Genomic DNA, 27,464 nt, shown 5'->3' on the forward strand with positions numbered 1-27,464 from the left:
CTCAGGTCATGATCTCGCGCCTGGTGGGATCGCCCGGTGTCAGGCTCCTTGCTGACAGCATGAAGCCCGCTTGGGATTCTCTCTCCCTCTCTCTGCCACTCCCCCACTCACGCTCTTTCACTCTCTCTCAAAATAAATAAAAAACATTTAAAAAATCTTTAAAGAAAAAAAGAGTGTGAAATCGTCATATAGTTCGTTTCTTTTTTAATATGGCTACAATAAAACAGTCGATTAAGGCTATAAAACAGAAATAGCAAGGAGCAGGATATTTTTATCCAAATAAATGTTTGTTTAATCAATTGTTTATATATTTACTTATGTGACAAGTACTTATCAAGAGCCCACTATGTGCCAGGCACTGATTTAGTGTTGGGGATACAACAATGAACAAGAACAAAAAGTCCCCCAACCCTCCTGGAGCTTATACTTTGATAGGGTTAAAAGGCAACAAACAAGACAAATAAGTAAAATACATATGATAGGTAGTAATGAGTGGGAAAGAAGAAAAAAGGGGAAGGTGAGAAAACTTGACAGGCGTGATGAGATTTCAGACGAGGAGATCAGAAAGGAGTCCACTGAGAATCAGGGCAGAAAACAAATGAGAAGCAAAACCCATGAACTAAGCACCCTAATTACCTCCCTCCCCCGCACAACCCCAAGGAAACAACTGCAGGAGAGGAGCACACACAATACACAACCTTGAACTATGTACATGTGCACACAATCTAGCTTAGGAAATGTATAGACACCGATGCAAAACCCGTGCTGTGCCCGCTTTCAAAAGTAACCAGTATCCTTAACTTGATGTAACGTTCGCTTTCTACATATGAACGTGTTCTTAAACTATGAGTGGAACCAAACTGTATACATCCTTCCGAAGTTTGTCTTTATTCAATATTACATATTTGTAGATGTATCCTTATTGACACAGATATCTCCAGGTCATTAGCTTTAAAGTGCTCTGCAGAATTTTATCGTCTAACTACTCTCTTGCTAACAGTCATGTAACTTTCTGACGAGCAGGAATGCAAGTGGCTTTTTAAAAAAATTAATTCGTACCCCTCTTTTGTTGATCCTTTTGATTTCTACGTCATCTGCAAAGATGTGGCTACTTTGCTTCTTGCTTTCTGATCCTTACACGTTATTTCTTTGTCTTGTTTTATACTCTGGCTCAAACTTTCAGTACCGTGTTGAAAAGAAATGGGCAGAGTAGACATATGTACTTTGTGCCTGTCTTTTAAAAAAATGCTCTCCATTATTTCCTTGAATGTGGCATTATGGGTACTTGCCATGTCCGGATATGAAAGTTCCTTTCTTATTACTGATCTCTTCAGATGTTTTTATTATGCATGAGTGTTGACATATTAAATCTATTTCTGCATCTACCAAGAGGAGCATATTACTTTTCCTCCTTATTCTTTTAACATCATAAATTATTAACTCTTCTGGTGCTCAGCTATCCTGTATTTTCAGTGTAAATACAACTTGGTCACATTTAGTTTTGTTTATTAATATATTGCTGTATTCAGTTACAACATCTTTGTAACCATGTTAAATGAACTCAGCCTACGATTTTCCTTCAAAGTATTACACTTGTCTGGGTTTAGTAAAGGTGTTCTGCTGGCTTCATAAAATGGTCTTGGAAACAAGAGTTAAAGTGAACCACAATCTCTTTCTTCTGAAGGGTATCTTGAACATCTGTAATCAACTCTTGCAGCTCGCCTATTTCTACCTAGCCTTCTTTCCTCCTGAAACTAGCCACTTTTATTATTGTTTGATAAAGTCGGTGTTTAAGGCTTTATCTACATGCTTGCAAATATCTTCACTCACTATTCCTTGGTGCATCTCACTTTTGCCTTGTGGGATTCAATTTTCTGCCTCAAATACACCTTTTAGGAATCTTTTCCAAAAACGGGATGTTAGAGGTAAAGGCTTTCGTGAAGGGTTAGAGATCAACTTGCAACTTTTGTCTTAAAATTTTATTTCAGCCTCACTCCTGAGTTACAGTTCAGATGGGTCTAATGTCACTCAGTGCTTACTATTTTCCTGTCTTCTCGAACATAACCCTGGAAGAAATCTGCTGTCAATCTCATGAACTCTCATTGGTAATCTCTTTTCTCTGATTGGCAAGCCAGCTTCTCGGGGTCTCTCCAGTTTACTGGGTCTAAGTTTGTTTGGGTTTGAGACTTGTCATTTCCCCCCAGTCTCCTGTGATCACGGCTGCCATCAATTCTGACGAATGCTCAGCTCTTCTCTCTTCAAATATTGCCTTTTTCCCGTTTCTCAATTCCTTCCGTTGGGAACACCTATTAAATGCGTTTGGGAATCCCCATTCTATCGCCCACATGCTCACTTTACATCCTCAAAACCTAACAGGGCCTGGGGCAGAGCCAGCGCCCCAAACATACCTGCACCATGAATGAACTACTCATATTGAACCCATCGTGGAAATCGGAATAAATGCACCAGTCCACAGAAATCTGATCAGCCATTTAGAAGAGGAAGCTCAGGCATCTCCTGGAGCTCAACTTCCCAGGAGTCGAATCTTCTTCAATCTAGTAGCCACGTTCAGATACAGAGGCAGTGAAATCTGAGACGATTTAATGACAAGAACCAATTGTTGAGGTATGCCACTTGGGGTATGTACTTGGTGGGGGCCGGGAGAGCTGTGATTTGTTCTCTATTTCAAAGAAACCTGATAAAATGGCTCAGAAAATATGCAGAGCCCCAACCCACTGATGCCTCATAAATGGCAGGATACCGGGATTTAGTTCATGTTTCAAGTCTCCTCTGGGGCACTTCCTGTAGAACAGAAATGAATAATAGTTTGTGCTGACTGTGCATCTACTAGGATATAGTCTCACAATCCTTGGAGGTCGCACTGGTAGCAATATTAAATTGCTAATATTAAATTAAATATTAAATTTTGTAGTTAAATCCAGGTATAAATGGAAGAGATTTGCCCTAAGTCGTTAAGTTAGTTAATGACTGAACCCAAATTTGATCCAGTGTCCGCCCAGCCCCAGAATCCACACTCTTCCCCTGGTACCATCCTGCTGGTCTGGATGCTGCCAACCAATTCTCAGTCAGATGGGACACGGACAGTCATCACCGTACGTGGCACCATTTGAACCAGGATGTTCCGGCCTGTTGATCTCTGATAAAAACTGTATGGCTGGGGCGCCCGGGGGGCTCGGTCGGTTGAGCATCTGACTCCTGATTCTGGCTCAGGTCATGACCTCACAGTTTGTGAGTTCGAGCCCCACGTGGAGGCTGCCCGGGATTCTCTCTCCCCTCTCCCCTTCTCCTCCGCTCACATTCTTTCTCCGTCTCTCTCTCTCTCAAAATAAACATTAAAAAAAAACATACTGTCACCATTCTCAAGAAATGCTCTTTATTCATTCCCATGTGTTATTGCATTGAATGTCCCTCCACACCCGTGACCACAGGAAGCAGGAGGCTAACTACTCCACTTCCCTGATGTGGAGCCCGAGATCCACAATGAAGTGCTTCCTGCAAACTTGCAGTATGAGTGGCTGCGAGAGTTCAACCCAGCCTGCCCTCCACTGTCCAGCCCCAAAGACACCGGGGGGCGGGCAGAACCATTCGGTCCTTCTCTTCACGCACAGAATGTTTAACGGCATCAACGGCATCTCTAGCAACAAAATTAGAGAAACCATAACCAAAATCCGTACTGAGAATGTATAGAAATGACATTTCTAGAACCTGTTTTGCTTTTATTAAGTCATTCAAACTTTTGCTCGCTTTATTACAATCCCGGTAGGGTGCTGGTTGTATTCGGGGCAAAACCATCTAGGCATCTCATAGCATTTTGTCTTCACATCACGCAAACTTGAGTCCTAACCACTTCCAGCTGCTGCTGACACCAGCAGATAGCTCACCGGCAATTATTCAATTGGAAAATTTGAAACAACGTGAGTAAATCACGTTTTGCTGCAAGTGTGCCAATGTTAAAATATAATCACGAACACAGGTTGGTCGGTAACGAACCAATTTGCAAATGGTGCTAAGGGTCGGTCGCGGTATTAACACAGGCCACCTCAACATCAGTAAAAGACACTTTCAAAAGAAGACAGGATTCAAGTGGTGCAAACACAAAGACACTTCTGTTCCTGCGATGAACTACATGGGTATCTATATTAGGACTGTTAGGATTCTAACGAAGTCAGGATTTTTAGAAGCAGCATGTGGAGGAAGAAATCGGGTACAAGACCTAAGAAAACCGTTCACAAGAAAAGGGACACAGCTCAGATTACCGCTCAGAGGGCGATCGGTACTTTCTCCTGCTCGAGCAGGCCAAGTGGAAGACCAGCGAGTGCCTATGTCACGGCTACTCGGGTCCACACCTCATCCCACGCCGTGGGCCTTGGGCTCCAGTTGGCAGAACCAATGAGCACATACTTGGTTGGGTGACCCTCGCACAATTTTGCTGTGACACCATCCTGGAGACTATGTAACTGATATTTTACTTACCCATCTTTTTCTCATGTGTACACACACACACACACACACACACACACACACACACACACACACAGTCTTAGAATCCTGAAAGGAAGGAAAAGAGACCCTTCTAGTTCATGGTCTCCCAAAAGTGCACATCATCCAACTCAACGGAAGTCCAGAATGCGCAGAAGGCACACAGTGTTTCTGAGGGGATAACGGTCAGCTCTGATGATTTCTTTTTTGAATGGTGGCCCTAACGTGCTTTTCCAGTTCCAGTAAGCTTTGGTAAAATTTTTCAGCAGTGTCTTCATCTAGGTCCATCTAGAAAAGAAGCGAAGACAGCGATGACCAGAGAGGAAAAATGAAACAAATGGGCTCTGTGTAAAAGGAAGGCCTTCAACATACATTAGAGAACCGGAAACAAGAGAACAGGGCCGGGGTTTCCGACTCTGAGATCCTGAGGACGTGTTAAGACCAAACTCCAGCACTCACCAAACCTCCCGACGCTGCCCTTGCCCAGCAAGATTGAAAGGTCTGGTTTTTCTCTCCCCGCTAACCCCTGTGCATCCAGTAACAGAAGACATCAACCGACTGTCATATAAGGACAAAACAGAAAGATCAAAAGATTGTTTTGAACTCAAACCGCCATCTACCTAATGTCCACCTTCTTTCATACGGAGCCCTAGTTTCAGCTGGGTGCACTGCCCTCCAGATAAAAGCCCACATGCCCAGGCTCCATTGAAGATGCTGGGTGCCATGCATTCACGCTTTGGCCAGCGAGGTCTCAGTGGAAGCATGTCGTACTGCCCAGGAGTCTCCTTTACAGGCATGGGCATCCCTTCCTTTCTCCCTGCTTCTGTACTGCTCTCTTGAGCCATAAGAATGAGCGTCACACGTTATGGACGGTAGAGGGGTGACGGAAGGACCCTGGGGACCTGACAATTTGGGGGGTGCCAGACCGGCCCAACACTACCTCTCTCCAAAACTGCTTTTACGCGCAAGAAATCTAAGCTTTCATCTTGTTTAACCTGCTGTTATTTCACACTCTTCTGTTTTAAGTGACACACTGTATGTAAAAGCAAGCTTTCACCCCCTGTAAAATAAAGTGGTGTCTCTTTTCAGGTCAACACCGATTCTAAACTCCGGAAAAAAACAGTCTCTTTCTTCCCAGAGCTGAGAGGCTGAAAATCAAAGACAACTTAACATTTTGGAAATAACATTTACATTCATTTTAAACCCTGTCAAGCATTTTTCCATAATGGAACTGGAAGAGGTGTTCGAGATCTCCTTCAACCCCACCTCTGAACAGAGGAGAAAGCTGACTTCTCTGAATTAATCAACATTTAAAACACTTTCTCCAATGCATTTCAATGAAATGCCAGTAAAATATTTTGGTGTATGGAATTAAACATTTTCTCCCCGTTCATAAACAAGGCATTCCCTCTAAGGGCCTTTTTAAAAGGAAGCTTATTGGAGCGCCTGGGTGGCTCAGTCGGTTAAGCATCCAACTTCGGCTCAGGTCATGATCTCGTGGCTCGTGGGTTCGAGCCCCGTGTGGGGCACTGAGGCTGACACCTCGGAGCCTGGAGCCTGCTTTGGACTCTATGTCTCCCTCTCTCTCTCTGCTCCTCCCCTGCTCACGTTCTGCCTCTCAAAACTGAACAAATGTAAAGAAAACAAAAATTTGTAAACAAGGAAGCTTACTAACTTACAATAGAATTCCCAAGGATTTCTTCAGGATACTATGAAGTGTTACATAAAATTTGAAGGGAAAAACAAGTCATAGAGTCAGGAAACAGAAACAGCAGGATGAGACATCACACACACACACACACACACACACACACACGAACTGCAGCAACTTCTCAGAGCCTGTCCTGGGCCAGTGTGCATCGTGGAGGCCTCGGAAAAGGGGGAATAAAATACGAGGCATTTTTCAAACTTGGCTGACAAACTGCTTTTTGCAAACCTTCTCAAGGAACCAGAATCCCACAGAGCATATTTTGGAAAACGCTGGAGGTTCAGAGGTTCATTGTTAGTAAACAGACACCATGGGAAGCGAGAGCACAGTCCCCTCAGGCCTCACGTTCCTCACACAGACAAGACCACCTCCGATTATGCGACGTCGCTGGGGTAACTGGTCTGCCTCCATCTCATTTTATTTTATGCCAATGCCTCCCACGTAAATGAGGCAGTGGGAAATGGGAGGCTGAAATAAACCTTGCTAACAGGGACAAAAATACAACAAAAATAGTTCTGTAAGTTCAGAAGAAATTTCCCTATTTTCTCCTATGTCACTCCATGTGTGACTTCTTTCTGGAAAGACTATACGGAGTCTAAAAAACAGCACTCTGGGTTTTTTCCCCACAGTTCATCCCCTGCCTCCTGAAAACACCAATGCACGGAAGCCAGTAACTGTCGCGAGCAGAACTGAACACCCAAAGGGAAGTTAACTTCACTCAGACGCTTCACGTTTCACCCACGTTGCAGCACATCTATTGAGCACCTATCACACGCGAGGCAACGTGCTCGCAAAGGGGGTATAATCCTCCTGCTCACAGAGCTTACAGTTGGCCAGAGAAGTCCGGCGTTGAATGAATCCTACACAGAAGAGGTATGAGATGTCAAGAGAGCCTACGACGGAGGCACTGGACCTGGTCTACCGGGTCACACAGGGCTGAGGCACAAGCCGAGGTCTCAAGCGTAAGCAGAAATTGTCCGTCAGTTGAAAGAAGAGGTAAACATTCAGGCAGAGGACATGCAAAGGCCCGGAGGCAGGAGGCAGGAGGGAGCAGATGGAAAGGAAAACAGGCCAGTGAGATGCCAGTGACCAGAACGGGAAACGAGGGAAGGGAAGCCGGGACGCCATGAGGGCCAGTTCAGCAGCCGAGCCACAGTGTAAACACATTTACCTTCTGGGTCATTACGTAATTGCTTCCAAAGCCAGTGGTGGCGCTCAGGTATTTGGTCAGGGGATTGAGAGACTCGGGCTTTTGGTGGAAAAGCCATACCTAGGAAGGAAGAGGGTGTCCATGATTCTTTTCTTCTTCTGCCCGACATGAGTGAGGCTGGTGGGGATTGATAATCAGCACTTTACCAAGCTCCAAACAAACTCTAAACCTTCTCTTGAATATCATCAGCGAACTGTAACGTCTTCATGAGCCACTACTGTACCCAGAAGGAAGTAGGCAATCTGCTTAATAGTCCTCTTTGAAAATTTATTTAAAGCAAAGAAACCCTTGTGTTTTAGCCATCTCTCCCCTTAATCCCAAACTGAAGTTCACGGCATGGAGACGGGCTTTTTCAGAGTTGATCCTCAGCTCATGCCACGGTAAGTACACGATATATTGTTACGTTATTTCACGTTCTTAACAGGCCTGAACTTGAACACCATTCAGGAGACGTACTGGTAAAAAGTTAAGTCTCCCTACCTTCACAATTTTCCAGCCACCTAGCTCTCCCCTCTGGAAGCAAGCTAGTATCTTACATATTCCTCCAAAGAAAAGGTATTTGCTTAAAAGCTTGTATATTCTTTTCTCTTACTCAAATGGAAGCCAAATGTATACTATTCGATACTTTGCCATTTTCATTTGAACAACAGCCCTTTGAGATATTTTCAACTCGGTAAATAGAGAGCTCTTTCATTCTTTTTTAAAGAAACAGCGTTCTATCTCATGGATGGAAATTGACACAATCAATCAAGGATGTAATGTACACAATCAATTTCCAAAGGATGGACATACACGCTGTCTCCAGTCTCTGCTAGTACAAACCACGCTGCAGTGAATGATCGAAGTCTGAGAACATCTGTAAGATAAACACCAATGATGGAATTTCTGGGTCAAGGGGACGTGCGTGTGTTATTTTGAATGATCTTGCCCAATAGTCCTTGATCCAGGCTACGTCAGTCAACCCTCCCCCTGGCTAGATGGGAGAACGCTCTCTCTCTACGCCCCTGGCAGGACAGCGCAGTACCAAACTTTCTAATCTTTGCTGATCAGAGTTGAGAAACCATCTCATTACAGCCTTAAGGGGGCTGCCTCCTACTATGAGTAAGGTCGAGCACCTTTCCGTGTGATTAAGACAGTTTAAGAACTCTCTGTTCACACCCTTTGCCCACTGTTCCAATAGGTTGTTGTTTCTCTGGACTGTTGAAGCTCCTTAACCAGGAAGAAACTTAACCTGTTACTGTGATATGAGTGCCAGGTACCTTTTCTTGGGCATCGTGGTTAGTCTTTGGAGTAGATTTACAGTGAGGATTTGGGTCACACAAAATTTGATTACTTTTATTTAATCAAAATGTTCAGTCTGTTCCTGGGAGTAAGGATGCCCCCACACTCTTAGACGATTTAGAAACGTCCCCCATATTTCCTTCTAGTCATTATATATTTTAACTCCGTCGTCTGTAAATCTTTGAATTTATCTAGAGTTTTATTTGGGTGTGAGGTATGAAGATCCTATTCTATTTTTTGGCACAATTTCCAGAATAACCCCTCTCTCCCACTAATTTGGAAGGCCATCGTTGTCATATACTAGATGCCTGTGTGCTGGGGGCCTGTCCTGAATTTCCTATTCTACTCCACTGACCTGTCCATGCAGCTGCCAGAACTATACTGTTTTCATTAGGACAGTTTTCTTTGAAATCGTTAACGCTGAAACACACAAAACCCTTTATAGTAAAGCTTCCTCTCGTCCGTGCCTGGAATTCCTGTTTTGCAGATAATGATAAAAGCAAATGAAAACATGTGCCCCGGCGTTCGCAGCCAGAAACCGGAGACGTGGGATCTGAAGAGAACCCGTAGAATTCCAGAGTCCACGCCCTCAACCACTGTGCTTCTGGCCACTCCGGCTTAGCCCACGTAAGGAGGTGAATCTCACCTGAGATCCTTCCTGCACGTGCGCTGTACCCAAATCCCCATCCATCCACATCCACCAGCATCTACAACCATCACTAAATGGCAGTCAGGGGGATACTGACTCATCCACCGACATTTTAGGAAAAAACAGCAGGGTCACAACGGATTTCTTTAAACTGTGACGTGGGTCACGCTGTCCTATCCAGAGCCAACTTATCCCTCAGAGCCCAGACCAAGGAAGCAAAGTCTGCTTCAACCAGCCCGGCTCCCACTGATTCCCCGGTGATTAGTCTGAGGACTTACCACCCGATGACAGAATGTCTTATTTTCTCGCCTATTTTTATTTTCGACATTCTCTTTTTTTCCAAATACGACTCTAAGCGCCTTAGTACCTGGAGGTTTTGTCTTCTAAGTGTTCCTCGCACCGCCGACGCTCAGTATATACTTGACCGCCACACCTGATTTTCAGTATCTGGGATGTGAATGAGTAATCACATTGTCTCTAATGCTTTGGCAAATATATTAAGGACTCATTAGAAGTGGCTTAAAAGCACTTGCTTCTACAATCAATTTGTGTCCCTATAATAAATGCATTGATTTCTGCAACGTTTACCAAAACAAGAGTGGCAACCAATTTCTTTCATGTTTTCCTTGGTTAATTTCAACTCGGCCAAGATTTAAGAGGCTGCTAAGTACAAGCACTACAGTGACAGAGGACAGATAAGCTTCATCTCGTGTGACAGTTCGGATCCGTTAGCAGAGGGCACCCTTGGGCCCTGGGTTGACAAACCCTCAGAGACAGCACTTCCATAGTTAATCATGTCTGCCACATGGGATCCACTTGTCACGTGTGATTTAAGGAAACGCACTGGTTTTCTAACAAAGCAACAAACCGATTCTCTAATATTTAAACAGAGGAAAGAGAATCTTCGTATAAGGAAACGGGAGTTGGACTGTGTCACCTGTACTCTTGGCCTGCAAGATGACCTTCTCCATGGAACCGAGGGCCCGGCGACCATCCTGCTCTGCCTGCCCCTGTAGTATTCCGCTGCTCTGCTCTCTAGCTGTTGGCGGACTTTGCTTCCACAGACGTGCTGTCCCTACAACCATGGTGTCCGGGGCTACGGTGGATACTAAACTTAAACTTCACTCCTAATACTCTGCGCTCGGCCTTATGGTCCCCCTTAGTCCAAAACAGGACGCTGATGATTTACATAGCCTATCGTTTCCATTGAGATTGTTTCCACTATCAGTGAGCTGCAATTTATATCTGCTCTGGGGCACCTGAGTGGCTCAGTCGGTTGAACATCCGACTTTGGCTCAGGCCGCGATCTCACGGTGCGTGAGTTCCAGCCCCGCATCGGGCTCTCTGCTGTCAGCATGGAACCTGCTTCGGATCCTCTGTCCCTCCTCTCTCTGCTCCTCCCCCGCTCGCACTCCTTCTCTCTTAAAAATAAGTAAACATTTAAAATACGTACGTAAATACATTTATATCTGCTTAGCGACCGTACAAGCTACTGCAACTCTAGTGACCTACCAGGGCTTCTGTTCCATTGTACGGTGTCAAAGTGAAAGCATTTGCAAAAAAGCGAAGCTGAGGAAAAGAAAACGACAGTTATTTTGTGGTGATTTAGAGGAGTCACCGAAGCATTATTCACTCACATACTGAAAAAAGGTTAACTTGCATTTCGTATCACTGAACACTTAAGTATCACAAGTCTAGAAAAGAAATATCACATAATCGCCATCACTCTGAGCCAGCCACTTTTAACACGGGAGGCGTATTTCCTTCTCATCTTTTCCCCTTGCCTGCCACAACAGAAGGACGTTTTCTGCCAGAGCTCTGCGAGAGAGAAACCTTTCCCGTAAGCAAGCATTTTCTAACGTGTACTGTGGAAACTCTGGTCCTGCCACATGCCCAAAGCGCAAAACAAAAACAAATGAGCAAAAACATGGTTCCGTGGTCACACAATGCACAGCCATTCCCTTCTTGTGGGAACTTTCAATGCATTGACAGCTCAGAGAAATCCACTTTAACGTCACCTAACACAGATTTCCCCAAATTATGCCATCCTAGAACTCTTGGGAGCTACGATGCATGATCAAAGGCTCATTCCCTTAAAGAGAAGGGGCCATTCAGATGGGTGGTGCTGCGGGAGACGTAGAGGTTCCTTACTAAGGAACCTCCGACGAAGTGAAACCCTGCCACCTTCTGGTTCAACTGCTTAGATCATTTCCCAACCCTTAAACACACCTTTTGGGTCCCCAGTCGAAGAGAAAGTAGGAGCAGATGTGTCTGTCACTCACCAGCCATATGATTGGCATCAGCAGTGTCCACACAAAGGGAGGGAGAATTCCACACGTCATATTGGTCACCATGGTACCCGGGCACACCACACTGGAATACAGACCCTGGGAGCAGAGACAGGAGCAGTCGTAAGACTCAAATTCCGTGCATACCAACGCAGCCCATCTACATGCTCCTGAATACAGGAGAGACGCCAATGAGCCAGGAAGCCAGGGCGCGGAGGGTTTGTGCTCTGAGCTGCCCTCGAAGGTGGGCAAGCCATTTCGGCGTAAGAATCACGTGCGGAGAGCTCGCTACGGAGAGGCACTCAGGATGCAAAAGCTAGTTAAGACAGGGTCTCTGCTCTCAAGAAACTCCCAGTGCAAAGAACAGCCACGCTGGAGGCTGGAAGAGAAAAGCAGGATCCGGTTACCGGAGTCTGCGACGTGTTGGCGTAATCGAAGGCCAGTTTATTGATCGTAGTAAGTCCTGAAGATGAAGAAGACATTTCCAGTACGGTGTCTGCCTTCAAGAAGTTTCTGGTCTACACGTCACAGACAGCCAAACCTAAAAGCCTGGGTCTGCCCCCCGCAGGCACATAAGAAGCACACCTCTGGCTCGAGGGGGGAGCTCGTGCCGTGAGAGGGGAATGGAGGGTTGCGTGTGGCGCCACAAAGACACCGCTCGCGCAGCCAGCCCCTGTCATTTTAGAAAGATCTGCCCTGGGAAGAGAGCCCAGCTACCAGGAAGGGCCCTGTGCGGGCTTTACTAATCCCTGGAGCACTGGGATTCGTCTTGCTAGTTTATTCAGGTCAATTTTTACTACATTTTACCTCACGTAGCTGCTGACCATTTTAACTCCTACTTTTCTCGCTTGTAATTTTATGTTTTCTTTTAAAAGAAAATAGGACGCATCAGTGTACCACCAACTGGTCAGTGGACAGAAAGCGCCCTGGGTAACAGAAGCTAGAGTTTTGCTTTCTTTATTCAGAGCTGCAGAGGTCTGGTGGCGCCTGCCACAGACAATCCAATGCCCGGGGATCCTGTGGTCCACCACAGGTCCCCTGAAAACAGTTAGGAGCCTGGACTCATCAGCGACCCCAAATTCTCCCCAGGAAAGTAACATAGCCACCCCCCCCCCCCCGCAGATAGCTGAGGACGATTTCTTATTCTGGCAGCTAGCTAGGAAGTCAGGGCCTACTCAGTCCTAAGCGAAGAAACCTGTGAACTGAAACCCAAGGTCCCTGAGACACGTGATGTTCTAACGTTGAGCAACAAAAAGAAACAAACAAGGAGGCAGCCTCGTCCAAGAACACGGTCCCCCCACACGTCATAGGGAATCAGCTGTGAGGACCTGAGTGGTTCGGAGACGCGTGTGACGGGTCATTAATGAACGATTAAACTCTACCAAGTAGCCGGCACGGACCCGCCAGCATTTCCAGTGCTACGAGCCTTTAAAAGGATGGAGTTCTCCCGGGGCGCCTGGGTGGCTCCGTCGGTTAAGCGTCCGACTTCGGCTCAGGTCATGATCTCGCGGTCCGTGGGTTCGAGCCCCGCGTCGGGCTCTGTGCTGACAGCTCGGAGCCTGGAGCCTGCTTCAGATTCTGTGTCTCCCCTCTCTCTGCCCCTCCCCCACTTATGCTCTGTCTCTGTCTCTCAAAAATAAATAAATGTATATATAAAAAAAAGGAAAACCAATCATACAGATGTTAGAAGGCAGCAGCATTAGCCAAAACTCCCTTTCTTGTAAAAGATGAAATCCCAAAGCTTACTGGACAATTAAAACATACGCAAAGTCCCAGAGCATTTTATGAAAAGAGCAGCTAATCCACTCTGACCTTGTCCTCAAAAGGGAGCTGCCAGAAACAAGCAGTTGTGACAACTTTTTAAACATCTCAAGAAACCTCAGAAGGAGGCTAACAACTAGACCAACACACGGACTCAAGAAATAATAATAACAATAATAATCCTGATGATGATGGCCATACAAACACGTACAAGCACAGGTGCACACACATAGACCACACGCCTTCTGTACACCCGGGGCACCTCCACACGTGCACACACCACCTACACGATCACATTCACATCTGCACACACCTGCAAACCCGACATGTGCGTGTGGGCAGGCACACCCTCGTGTGCACACACGTGCAGACGCGTGCACGCACAAGCTCATTCCGAGACCACGGCTGCGACTGCATCACACCCGGCCCCTCTTCAACCCTCCTAACGAATCTGTGAAGCAGGCACTGTTTTTCAGATGAGGAAACTGAGGCACGGGGAGATGAGATAATTTGTCCAAGGATTCCAATCCGGTTCTAGGGGAACGTTCTCAGCTTCGACTCTTCACTGAGAGGCACGGTTCTAGGACCCGGACCACAGAAGAGAGAGCTCCACCTGACAAGGTGTCCATTCCAGAATAAACCAGGTCTAGACTATCACAGAAGGCCCAGACTATGGGGGCGCCTTGGTGGCTCAGTCGGTTAACTGGCTGACTCTTGATTTCGGCTCAGGTCACGATCTCAGAGTTCACGAGTTTGAGCCCTGCATCACGCTCTGCGCTGACGGTGCGGAGCCTGCTTCAGATCCTGTCTCCCTCTCTCTGCCTCTCATCTGCGTGTGCTCTCTCTCAGGAAAAAATAAATTAAAAAAAAAAAAAAAAAAGCCTTAGACTATTTCTGACGTATCATCAGAGAAGGTCCGGCAAGGGCAGACAGCTCCTTGGTTATCTTTTTCTCTCTCCTTTCTCTGCAACCCTAAGCCTGGCCCAGTGCCCTACACGCGGTAGGTCTTTTGTAAATATTAGTGGAATTAAATTTCCCCACAGTCCCACACTCAAACAGCAGAGTCAAAGCAAACAAAGGAAAATGCCATGGGAAAGACTGGAGATTTTCAGTTAAGATTTTAGACCCGAACAAGAGAGACATTCAGAGCAGCAGTGAGTTCCAGACCACAGAGGCCACAAGGAGCCAGTGAGACTGACAAGGGTTGCCTTCTGCAAAGACACACCCCCTAAACCCAGCGTCCTCATAAAGGCAGAGCTCTGGAGCGTCACCCAAGCCCACTGTGCAGAAGGCTTTGTCACCCCTGGCTGTCCTGTAGTACCTGATATGGCAGACACTGGGACACAGCATGGTTTAGCGGGAAAGTTCCAACCTACAGTTACACGGCCCTGGGCTCAACTCTGAGCTCTACCATTAGCAACGAGTTGTGCGTGACGGCTGGGGGCAATCACCTAACCCTCATCTGAAGATGGGGATACTCAGACCTACTGTCCGCACTGTCCCTGGGACAGGAAAGGCATGGAATGACACACACAGGTAAGGATACAGCACCTGAAACGCAGCAGGTGCTTCACAGTAGGTACTCGCATCATTCGTGGGTCCCGTTCTGCTGCGGAAGCCAGAGCTGCCGAGGAGCTACGGGACGGCGAACGAATGCCCGTGTACCCAAGGCCAGGAGCTAATTATCTCTGCCCTAAAACTTTTACACGCACCACCTGTCACTCCTTTTCATGTCGTCCCTTGTCTTCACGGCAATCCTGCTCAAGAAACAGTACTGCATCTTCTAAGTGACAACAGTTAACAGAAAGCCAAGGTGACCAGGAAATCAACTGTAGTTCAGAAATCACCACCCTGCCATGTCTGCGTCACGGAGACAGGACTCACCCGCGAGTTGAAGTTCCTGTTCACAGCCACGCTGAGCAGGTCAACCGCGTACTTGGAGGAACTGTAGGGCTCCTGGCCTCTGCTGTGTTGGATGTCCTCGAGGCAGAAATTCGATTTCCTTGCATTGCGAGACGATGTCCAGATAAGCTGGGAAGGACTGTCACTGTGACAGAGGAGAGGTGCCAGTTCCTGAATCTGAAGGAGATTTAAAAAAGAACAAAAAAGGAACAAAAAATGGATCAAAATCTACCGGAGGCGTACAGGGTAACAAGCGGGAAACTTCTATAAATGTATGCTGCGACTGAACAGGTAGGTCGTTGCCGGGGCGGCTCTTACGGACACGCGAGAGAGGAGGCCAGAATGATCCACGTGGAGATGAGTTCGAGACATCAGACGAACTGATGTTTAGCTTCATAAAGATACAGATGGTTACATATAAAAATATTTATAACATCTACTATAACATCACTATAACATATACTAACATATACACGGGTTACTACGCACGGATTCTCTCCCTGCTCCATCAGCCTAGAAGCTACTGACGCATCAATAGCAACGAGCCCTCGAATCTTGGTTTCTAATACCACTGTCCAGCAAGAGGAACCAGATCTCCTTAGAGAAAACTCGGATTCTAGGACTGGGGCAGGAAATGTACCGATGAGCCCACAGCATCGTGTAGTGCCAGAACGGGCATGCTCAAAACATAAACGGGAAACCATGACAATGAGGCTACATCAAAGACATGCAGGGTCCAACAGAGAGCACCCCCAATGGCCCAAAGGGACACAACTTGAGCAAATCATTTTTTTTGCACAAAATACGGTATTTACAACTCAAAGTAGGAAATGAGTATCCACAAGCCCACGTGAATATAATAAATGATTTTTTTTTAGCTTTTTTGAGACCAAATCAACCAAGAAATGATTGAATAAAGAATTAAATGGGGGGGGGGGGGGCGCCTGGATGGCTCAGTTGGTTAAGCATCCAACTTCAGCTCAGGTCATGATCTCATGATTCATGAGTTCAAGCCTCGCATCAGGCTCTGTGCTGACAGCTCAGAGCCTGGAGCCTGCTTCAAATTCTGTGTCTCCCTCTCTCTCTCTGCCCCGACCCTACTCACTCTCTCTCAAAACTAAATAAATGTTGAAAAAAAAAAAATTAAAAAAAAAAAAAAGAATTAAACGGGGAACGGACAAATCTTTCTTGCAGAAAGCTTCCAGATAATTTAGGTAGCTAATCGACCATTCAGGGGGTCAAACACAACCTCTTAAGTGTGAGCTACACACACTAACTCTCTTCCAAAGAGTACAATATGGAAAAGGAGAGAAAAACCAGAGAGGAACTTGACAATGAGAAACCTGACCGGCACTACCTTGAGCCAGGGGATGGAAGAGAACATCAATGCTGAGAAGCCACGTTGACAGTTCACACCCTTGATATTATGTGACGAGAATGGTACTTAACCTCTGTGGTCCTCCTCCCACACATGACTCAAGTCTAACCACGAGAAAAACTTCGGACAAATCCCAACTGAGGGCTGCCTACAAAATACCTCAGCAGTGATCCTCAAAACTGTCAAGGTCATCAAAACCAAGGGCAGTCTGAACAACTGTCACAACCAAGGGGAACCTAAGGGGACAGCTACTAAAGGTACTGTGGTATCCAAGATGGGATCTTAGAAAATTGAAGAAATCTGAATGAAGTTTGGACTCCCGCTAATAATAATGTTGGTTCTCAGATTGCAACAAATGTACTACATCAAGGAAAGGTGTTAAATAAGACAGGAAACTGGGGGTCCAGGAACTCTCTGTACTATATTTGCAATAATTCTGTAAATCAAACTATTGGAAAACAAACAAAAAACTTACTAAAGAAAAACCTAGGAAAGTTTCCAGATGCGCTGCATCCACATTTGTGATGAACAAATAAATCAAATGCAAGCAAGGAAACTCAAAAACCCGAGATTAAATCAAGTTAACTGGTAACACTCTGTGCTTGGAACTTCACGGAAATTACCTCTATACTTTGTAACGATCCTAAAAGTTTGGTCATGTTGCATATGGATCAAACTTGGGATGGATCCATTTATAAAATGCACTGACACCTGGAACCTAGACTCCAAGTTTGTGTTCCATAGAAAGTGGTAAGATTCTTTTTTTTTTTTTTTTTAATTTTTTAATGTTTTTATTTATTTTTGAGACAGAGAGAGACGGAGCATGAGCAGGGGAGGGGGAGAGAGAGAGGGAGACACAGAATCCGAAGCAGGCTCCAGGCTCTGAGCTGTCAGCACAGAGCCCGACGCGGGGCTCGAACTCACAGACCGTGACATCATGACCTGAGCCAAGTCGGACACTCAACCGACTGAGCCACCCAGGCGCCCCGAAAGTGGTAAGATTCTTAAACCTATTTGAAGAGAGTGGGAAGCATTCTAAGCCTCCTGATTATTTTATTAGCCAAATCAATTTCCAAACTCCAGCTGCCTTGCCCACCTGTCAAAGGATCCACAGGCTGGGTCGTGCCACCAGGACACCTATGCTAACTCTGCCCACGGCCACCACTCTCCTCCGCCATTCCCCTCACCCAGATGACCCCAATGCTTGATCTTCTGAACAACCTAATTTTTAAACACTAGATTCATCAAAAAACTCACAGAGTCGTAATAGCAATAATTATCTTCTATTGTTATCGATTAATTTAATAATTCAAGAAGAGGGCAAAGAACGAGTATTATAAAAAGATACAGGAAATACTAGATAACTGATCTGTGGAAAGGTATAAAAACAAAGACCAGACAAGAATTCAATCCCGTTCTGACTTTACGTGTTAACGAACTTTTGCCATTGAAAAAGTAACACCACATCGCATTAAATAAACAGCACTAAAGGTTATAGACTGAAACATGAAACTCCCCCTCCTTGCTGATACCCTGGTACCCGAGTTCATCAAGGTGACCAGTGCTCCCAGCTTCCTCTGTATCATTCTAGAAATATTATACACATTTATCTACACTCTGTGAGGATACATCTTCTCCTGTGTTTACATACATGAGACCACACTATACACATTATGCCTCGCTAGTCCTTCTTTATGATAAAATGCTAGAAGCCGTCCCACAGAAGTGCAAAATATTTATCACATGTCTTTGAACGGGTCCATACTGTTCCAGAGTTTGGCTACACCTTCATTTATTGCAAATACAGGCTGGTGCTGAAAGAGGTCCAATTTTAAGGGAAAGTAGGCTTAAGGTGGAGACAGGTGGCAGCGAATAAAAAGATGTCAGAAATACAGGTTCTGCGCTGGCCAACCCAGCATCAGAAGGAGTCCCTGCAACACCAAGGAATTACAGGCAACCAGCAACGTGGTCTGGCATTACTTCACGCACAGTAAAGCTGTCCCTTGGGGTCAAGCCTGAGGCAAGAGCCCTGAACAAGCCAGGCAAACTGCACACCTCCCGCTTAACTCCACGCACGTGCCTGGAACTGTAACGCAGTATAGACACCCAAGAATCCGCAGTCACGATAATAAAAGATCGGGTATGAATTCCCATTTAACAACGGCTTGCCCACCAGCCCATCCTGTCTGATGCCAAGCCCAGTGTCAAAGAACATTCAGAACAGGACTGCTATACTTTCTCACAGTTCTGCGCACGCGTGCACGCGCACACACACACACACACACACACGCCGTGTGCCTCTTTCGCGCTTTTCCCTCCACTCTCTAGAGCCAATGTCAAAAGAAAAAATTAATGTATCAATACACTGCTTTAGGGAAGCAATGTTTTCAGAGAGTACAGCGATCATCCTATTTAAGTACTCGACGACTTAATGCTAGCCAGGAATTTGTGAGCTGAACAAAGAGCCCTGGGCTGCAGCCATGTGAGCCTTCAAGGTTACAACACTAACGTGGGCCGAATGAGCCTCAAGTCTTTTTACCAGGATGAAGTGGCCAAAGACGTTGGTCTCAAACACCTCCTGGAGCCCGTCGGCAGTGATCTTATCTTCCTGGGTCAGCAATCCTTCAGCTGTGGAGAACATATGAATCACTTTTCTGAAACAGGAGAAGACAAGTGTATGACTTTTAAAAGCTTCTGTAACTGAAGATCCTGAAAAACGCTCCCTGCTGCCCCTCCCCTGCCCCAAAACTACATTTTCCTTGATCCTATAACATCAGGAATAAAAACGTGGGGTTCCTGGGTGGCTCCGCTGGTTAAGCAGCCGACTCGACCTCGGCCCCAGTCATGATCTCACGGTTCGTGAGTTCCATCCCCGTGTCGGGCTCTGTGCTGACAGCGTGCGGGGCCTGCTTGGGATGCTCTCTCTCCTTCTCTCTCTGCCCCTCCCCCAATCTGTCTCTCACAAAATAAGTAAACATTTTTTTAAGGTTTTTTTTTTTAATGTTTTATTTATTTTTGAGAGCCAGAGAGACAGAGCACGAGCTGGGGAGGGGCAGAGAGAGAGGGAGACACAGAATCCAAAACAGGCTCCAGGCTCTGAGCTGTCAGCACAGAGCCCGATGCGGGGCTCGATCTCATGAACCATGAGACGGTGACCTGAGCCAAAGTCGGACGTTTAACCGACTGAGCCACCCAGGCGCTCTAAATGTTTCTTTAAAAAGAATAAAAATATCGATTTCTCGGACTGTGTCACGGTGAGTGCATAATAAGACACAAAAATGCTTCCTTTCTTCCAATTCAGAGACATATTTACATACCTCTAACTCCTACCACCAACAGGAACCTGACACAAAAAACCTGCTGCTAAAAGTCTCTTCACCTTTTCCCGCACTGGGGTGCAGGTGAACTTCTGTGGGGAAATAACAGCCATGCCAAGGGGAAAATGTCTCACCCCAGCACAAACTGATGTTTAACTGCGAAAGTTACACAGGTTAGTTTTCTACGGGGAATTCCTGAAGCACCCAACACATTAACACGGTGATTTGCCACGAGATCAACTTATTAGGTCAAGACCAGCGTGTGTGTGTGTGTGTGTGTGTGTGTGTGTGTGTGTGTGTGTGTGTGTGTATGTGTGTGTGATGGAAGAGAAGTAAAATAAAAGTAGCAACGTAGTAAGGAGCGTGCAAAAAGAGTATGAGTATCTATTTATAAGTACACGAGGTCACAAAATAAGGTATATTTCTTACTACAGGTCACGGTCAAACACTTCTGGAGCCACTGTGCTACTCCGTATGGAGAATCTCCCAGGGGCACCTTTAGCTGGGTGCGCTTCCCAGCCCCCGGGCAAAGCACCTGCCACAGAGCTGGGAGATACTTCCAAAGCAGGTCTCATGGATACTGGAGTCTCGCGGACAATGCTGCCTGATTCTGAAATGTTCTTGCTGCTAATCACACCCAGGCAGACTAGAAATGCACCTTCTGAAACATCCAGCCGTCTGGAATGTCCTGGAGACCTAGAACACCCCGAGATCCAGGACTTCCAGCCTCTCCCACAAAAGACGGATGCTTTTCTTTCATGATGCGGCTGCAACACTTCCTGTCTCGACTCTTCTCCACCGCCCCTCAGCCCCCTAACTTAACCTGCCGAGGGCAAAACCAGGCAAAAAAAGGAACGGGTTCCTTCCACTGGGTTCATCTAGAAATTGAACATTACCTTGAAAAGAGGCCAGAGAAAAGCGCTTTGATATTCAGCTGTGGGTTGGGCATGATCCCAGCGTTCAGATAGACATAGTCTAATCTCTGAAACCTGCAAGGAAAACACCACGATAAGACGGTTCATTATCCCGAGAGCAACTGGAATAAAGAAAGCCTATGAGGGACAGAAAACACCTTCTGAACCAAAAAAAGCGGCCACAGCCAGTTGAAGGGAATGTACAACACATCACACATTACACCCACTTCTTTCTCAACGGTTTCTCTTTAGCCACAAGAAATATCTGAGTATTCTTTTTTTTTTTTTTTTTTTGACAGTGGCTGCAAACAGAATTTGGGGAGCTAGGCTGGGTTTTGAAGTTACATCTCAGATCAACACTCCTCCCACCTCCGTCCTCCCAATTAGGATCTGCACACGGCCACCCTCGGTCTACTAAACCAACTCTCCTTCTGGTCTTAGAAACATTTTGCCTTTTTTTTTTTTTTTTGAAGAGTCACAGGGGCGCCTGGGTGGCTCAGTCGGTTAAGCGTCCGACTTCGGCTCAGGTCATGATCTCACGGTCCGTGAGTTCGAGGCCCCGCGTCGGGCTCTGTGCTGACAGCTCGGAGCCTGGAGCCTGCTTCGGATTCTGTGTCTCTCTCTGCCCCTCCCCCGTTCATGCTCTGTCTCTCTCTGTCTCAAAAATAAATAAACATTAAAAAAAAAAATTAAAAAAAAAAAGAGTCACATCTTCCCTGTTGATCGGTAAAATTTATATCATATTGATAATCGCCCAATCTGATCCATTAATGCTGGAACCTGAATGCCAAGATATCTACTGAAGCAAAAGATGCACGTGGAAACCTGTCACTGTTCGCGGCCGGCTCCTCTGTATCACAAGATGAGGGGGGCTCACAAGAATACGAGATTACGGAAGCTGAATGGGGGGAAGGCACCTGTCATGGAACCCGCCATGGAGAGAACAGTGAAATGTGGACTAGAGGGAGCACTTTCATATTGAAACCCCACGTGAGACTTAATGTAGCGTACTCCTCTTGAGCTAGGGGCAAGCCTGCCCTCGTGACACTCACAGACACCAAGAATATTCAGAATATCCCCTAGACTTCTGCGCATTACACGGTCTCCGTGCCCTCTGGTGTGCAGCCCAAGACAACACGGGCCGTAGCTGCTAAAGCTGGGACCTTAAAATACATCCACGCTCACCAATTCAGATCCCACACAAACACTTCTTGATCAGTCTACAAGTGATGAACAGCCAAATGACTCTAATTACTAAATGTACTGTTTAAAATCCTGACGCGGAAGGGGTGCCTGGGTGGCTCAGTCGGTTGAGCATCCGACTTGGGCTCAGGTCAGGATCTCACGGTTCGGGAGTTCCAGCCCCGCGTCGGGCTCTGTGCGGACAGCCCGGAGCCTGCTTCGGGTTCTGTGTCTCCCTCTCTCTCTCTGGCCCTCCCCTGTTCACCCTCTGTCTGTCTGTCTCTCTCTCAAAAATAAAAAAGTTATAAAAAATTATTTTTAAACATGCTGATGTGGATACTACTGGACCATCCACATAAGCACCAGTCATGTGGGCCCATCTATTGTTGGATGTTCCGTCACCTAATTTGCAAACTTCCATCTAAGAACATGAACACATCTTGCTAGGAATGCAAAGGAAATGTTTAGCAAAGGGTGGAAATTGCACCAGAATGCCAGATTCAGGTCTGGCTTCAGTAAAATGGCATACTTACCTCTCTCAAAGATTAAGTGACGGAACATTAAGTGCTCTAGTCTGGATAAAATGGAACTACAATTTCTTACTGGTTTTCCTCTGCACATAGCTTACAGAAGAGAGTCGTGCGGCCAGAAAACCCAGGTATCAGGAATGGTGCTGAATTAGCCAACGGAAGGGACCTTCCCAAGCTCTCTTTGGCTCGAATTTACCTCGGGTCTACCATCATGGACAACCATTTGGGGCCATTAAGTGCAGGGGATCCTTTTTTTTTAAGGTTATTTATTTATTTTGAGAGACAGACAGACAGATATGAGCAGCAGGGTCGGGGCAGAGACAGGATCCCAAGTGGGCTCCACACTGTCAGCGCAGAGCCCAGTGTGGGGCTCGAACTCATGAACCGTGAGATCATGACCTGAGCTGAAGTTGGACACTCAACCGACTGAGCCACCCAGGCGCCCCAGGAGATTCTTGACATAGTAATGGATATGTCTGGACACGAGCACACATCCCCAAATTTGTGACTCTCGCTACAACTATCATTTCCTAACTTTGGGAGACACCACTCAGCTCAGCAAGAGCTGTTCTGCTGATGAAATAAATACATCAAAGCTGCACAAAATGCTGACGGCAGACACGTATTACCTTCGTGCTCCCTTCCACCTTACTGCCCTGCGGCCTCAAATCCCTGCGAAATCACTATAACGCAAACTAAATGCTAAGTCACGAAGCTTGTGATAACTAAACATCTTGAAACTTTGAAGGCAACTGAGAAAAGTCAATACTATGAACGTTACAACTTAAAATCTCGAAAGTCAACTGTACTAGCACGGGCTACTCTTAACTGAGGACAAAGGCTCTTCTCTGCTAAGTGAGGAAACACCACGAAATCTCTACAAAACAGAAAAGACACGCTGGCTGAGAAGGTTTGGGGAAAACAATGCCTGAAACCTGATTTGAGCTCGAAACGTCTGTCCTGACGCTAGGGTTTTTTAAATACCTTTATTGAGCGGTTTCACAGACTTGGAAAGTCAAAGTTATGGAAGAGCAGAGGATAGGAAATGTAGATATTCTCAGTTTTTTAGAAGGATGATGTGGCAGAAAATTCCAGGAGCTCAGGACTAGTGAGAAGTGAGATTTCCCAACAGGGTGAGGCTGCACCCAGAAGAGCCGGGTGAAGAAGGCCGGCTTCCACCTTCACCCTGTCCCTTGTGTCTTTGGAACAGGGACAGGCAAATGGCCAGCAATTCCCACACGCAAAACACGAATTGCATTCTTCAGTAGATGCCTTTACCAAGAAGACCTTCCTCGTTTTTACTGGACATCATTTTACTGTCCACGGAAACAAAGTGGCTTAAGGACCTCGAGGACAGGGGTGACTAGGTGCCTCAGCCCACTGAGCGTCTGGCTTTGGCTCAGGTCATGATCTCACAGTTGGTGGGTTTGAGCCCCACATTGGGCTCTGTGCTGACAGCTCAGAGCCTGGATTCTGTGTGCCCCTCCCCCGCTACTGCTCTGTCTCTCTTTGTCCCTCAAAAATGAAAAAATGTTTAAAAAAAAAGTTAAAAAAAAAAGGACCTCAAAGACAAAAATGTTTGAAAATTAAGTATTCCACATATCTCCGGGGCTCAGTACAGACCACTGCAGGGCTCCTGACCTTTTTGGATCATAAATTCTTCCTAGAATTTAAAATTTACAAAAAAAAAAAAAAAAAAAAAAAAAAAGCATGCCTTCTTTCCCCAGAAAACAAATGCACTGTGCACCTGTATGCAATTTTGTGCACACTTTCTAGAGAGTTATACGTCCAAGGACCCTATTCCTTCATACACCAAATATTTCTCAGATATCTGTTATACGCCAATTACTGTGTCGATGTGAACAAATCTTTATGGACCTGTGGGGGAAAAAATCTCCGAAGAAATAGGATGGAGACGTGGGCTCTAAGACCAACCCAACCGACAGGAAGTCCTACCACCTTCTCAGCCACATTCCTCTTATCTCTGAGTCTCAGGCTCTTCACCTGGTAAATGTCAACACCTGTCCAACCTACTTCATTCAGGTGTGACACAGGAAAGATACAAAAACCGCATTCAGAAAGGAATCACCTTGCTGTCCACGCAACTGACCACACATCAAGGCGTCCTCATAAATTCATCCCCGTAAGATAATCACGATTACGATTGAGCAGGACGGTGCGATGAGTCGCTCCATACGGATCTCCCCGGCACGACTACGGCTTGCGCCGCGCCTGTTTCTTTCTAGGTTTCCCTACCTTTTCCTATTCTGTTCGCCGCTGTGTGACGCAATCAGGTGAGAGAAAACCCATCAGCAAGAGGCGTACCTTTGCTTGAGCTCCCGGGAAGCCCGGAACACCGACTGCAGGTCGCTGACATCCACCTGCACGATGCTGACCTCGGCGAGGGGGCGAGAGGCCAGCAGAGCCGCGCGGACCGCTTCCGCTTTGCTCCTGTTCCTGCAGGCCAGACACAGGTGCAGCTCGTGGTCCTCCTCCAGCAGCCGCTTGCAGAGGGCGAGGCCAACGCCGCTGGGGGTCAGTTCGGACACGAATATGTGTTAATTCAGGCGGTGCCACAGAGGCCTTTCCCTCCGGTGCAGAGAGCCGACCTTGTCAACGTGAGCTCCGATGAGGGGCCCGGGCGGGGAGAAAAGACTCAAAAACTATGAAAAGAAAGGAACCCCCTACCCCAACTGAACAGTCAGTCCCTCTCTCAGGACGCTGTCCCGTGTGTTTCTCTCATTCTGCAAACGCTGTCACCCACAAATAACTGCACTGCAAATGAGAGCTGTCTTTCAATGCAGCGATTAACCTGCGAGCAGGGTTCCTTCTGTACTTGTTACGACACTCATGAACGTGATTCAGAGCATCGCCAGCAAGAGCTGAAAAGAGCATCATATGAGCTGTTTCCCGTGTGCATGTTTGACTCTGCTGTCTAGGTTCCTCAAGGGCAAGGGCTCCACGCCCCGTTGGTATGGTGGCCACTATCAGGGGCAAGAGCAGCTCCCGATAAGGACTGGATGGATCTTTCACTACCGCGGCAGGAGGCAGGTTCCTCTCAACTACTACGAGATCGAGTAACCACTAGGAGAGAAAAAACCCAACGCGATTAAGTAGAAGGTAGGAAGAGGAAATACAAGATGGGCACCAGGAAAAGGACGAGTCAAGGAGAGATAAACTCCTTAGAAAAGGCATTTGAAACTGCACAGTAGGTGGGAACAGTACTCAGACCAGCCTGGGTGGGGGCGGCCGGAGCCTGGCCTTTGCCAACAGAGCATCAGGTATATTTACACTTGTTCCTCCTCACTTGAGAATAGCAGGTCTTTACGATAATTATCCAATTGCATCCATCACAACGTATGCGAAAGAAGCAAACATACAAAATCAACTCGGGTCACTTCAAGGACAGCTTGGGAAGCCCCGAATCCGTTGTTCAGGGCACTGAGGAGAGGACACGCTAAACCAGGCCACTCACAGACACCTGCCACGCTGGCTTAGCTAATAGGGATGCGGCTAGGTAACCCCGAGTGGACGGATTTTAGAGGACATTGGACATATCCCCTGCCTTCATCCCTCCCCACTGCAACGGGCAGGAGAATGGCTGGGGCTGGGGGGGTGTCGCCTCCACACGTTCTTCACATTAGTGCAAAGAGAAAACAGAGGGGGCGGAGTCCACGCGGGCAACCCTGGAATAACTAGAAACGGGCGGTGATGGCGCTGTGCGCGCCTCCCGGGACTTTGCAGAAGACGGTTAGTTTTGTAACAGTGTGTGCAGGCGTCCAGCTCTGTGCTGGATGGAATGACACACCCCACCCCCACCCCGTCCTCCTGCTCACGGGTGTCGACACATATCCGGGGTGCAGCGTCCTGCACAGACAGGACACCGGGACTACAAGACGGACCAGGTGCAGGAGGCGGGGGTCGGCGTGGAGAGCGCCCCTGTCCCGGACACCAACAGGACCCCCGCGACGCCCCCAGGCTGCTTTTCCGCCGTCACGTTCAATTCCGGCACCGGCTCCCGAGCCCCCTGCGCGGCCGGACGCCGGGACGTCGCGCGCGGGGGACCCGGGAACAGCGGGGCAGGTGCTCGTGCGAGGTCCCACCGCGCAAGGCCGGGGACGCGCGCTCCCGGGGGCGGTCGCCGGCGGTGGCCCGCCCCGTACTTCCTGCTCCCTGAGACCCCTGACCCGCCGCTGCCGCCGCCGCGATCGCCGAGGACGCCTCACCTGCTCGCCCCGGTGACCAACACCGCTTTCCGCATGGTCTCCCACCCCGCCGCCCTGCCGCGGAGCCGGGACCCGCCACTGCCTGCGAGCAGTGGAAACCAGAAGCGCTCCTCGGCCACGCCCACGCCGCTGCTGTCCAATCAGGACCCGACGGTGCTCCCCTCGCGTCACCGGCTCTTCTCCAATCGCGGCCGGCGGTGCGCTCTAGGCGCCGGGCCCCGTGTGGGGTGAGGTAGGCCGAGGGGCGGAGCCGCACCCGAGCCAATCCGGACGCTCGTCGTCCCTCCGTAGCTCAGGTGTCCCGCGGGACCCACCCGGCTCCTGCTGCACCTGCCCTTTGCTGGGTCGGGCTTTCCCCCAGCAGAGCACTGGGGCGCGGGATGCGTGGCACGCACGGGATCTGTACCCTGGTGCCCCCGCCTGGCCTCTATCGCAGGAAGGCCTCAGGATGTTTGCACCAGAACTCCTTGTTTTAGAGAAAAGATTTGGGTCTAGGAGTTAAAGTTTGGGTATTGTCATCTACTTCGTTTTCTACTCCTTTTGGGATGTGTAGATCCAGGCACTGTGCCACTTTACAGACAAGCTTCTGGTCCCAGACCTGCTGTTCCTCTAAAAAAA

The 27,464-nt window shown here is 47.4% G+C and overlaps 1 protein-coding gene across 8 annotated transcripts; it reads right to left on the reverse strand.

The window, feature by feature from the left end:
* Positions 1-3,377: 3,377 nt before the first annotated feature.
* HSD17B7 (hydroxysteroid 17-beta dehydrogenase 7) lies at positions 3,378-26,918 on the reverse strand. Of its 8 annotated transcripts, none has more exons than XM_042925289.1 (9): positions 26,847-26,918; positions 24,946-25,077; positions 20,891-20,983; positions 19,217-19,331; positions 15,282-15,476; positions 11,631-11,735; positions 10,861-10,917; positions 7,380-7,478; positions 3,378-4,788 (listed from the first exon to the last, which is right to left on the reverse strand). In XM_042925289.1, the coding sequence occupies exons 1-9, from the start codon at positions 26,879-26,881 to the stop codon at positions 4,687-4,689; spliced, it is 933 nt and encodes a 310-aa protein (XP_042781223.1). In that variant the 5' UTR covers positions 26,882-26,918; the 3' UTR covers positions 3,378-4,686. The 8 variants fall into 8 exon arrangements, with proteins under 8 accessions (XP_042781223.1, XP_042781222.1, XP_042781224.1 ...); XM_042925288.1 differs by having other exon boundaries at positions 24,946-25,149; positions 26,847-26,917; XM_042925290.1 differs by lacking the exon at positions 7,380-7,478 and having other exon boundaries at positions 24,946-25,149; positions 26,847-26,917.
* Between the last annotated feature and the right edge of the window lie 546 nt (positions 26,919-27,464).

Source organism: Panthera leo, chromosome F3 (genome assembly GCF_018350215.1).
Source record: "Panthera leo isolate Ple1 chromosome F3, P.leo_Ple1_pat1.1, whole genome shotgun sequence".
Classification (NCBI taxonomy): domain Eukaryota; kingdom Metazoa; phylum Chordata; class Mammalia; order Carnivora; family Felidae; genus Panthera; species Panthera leo.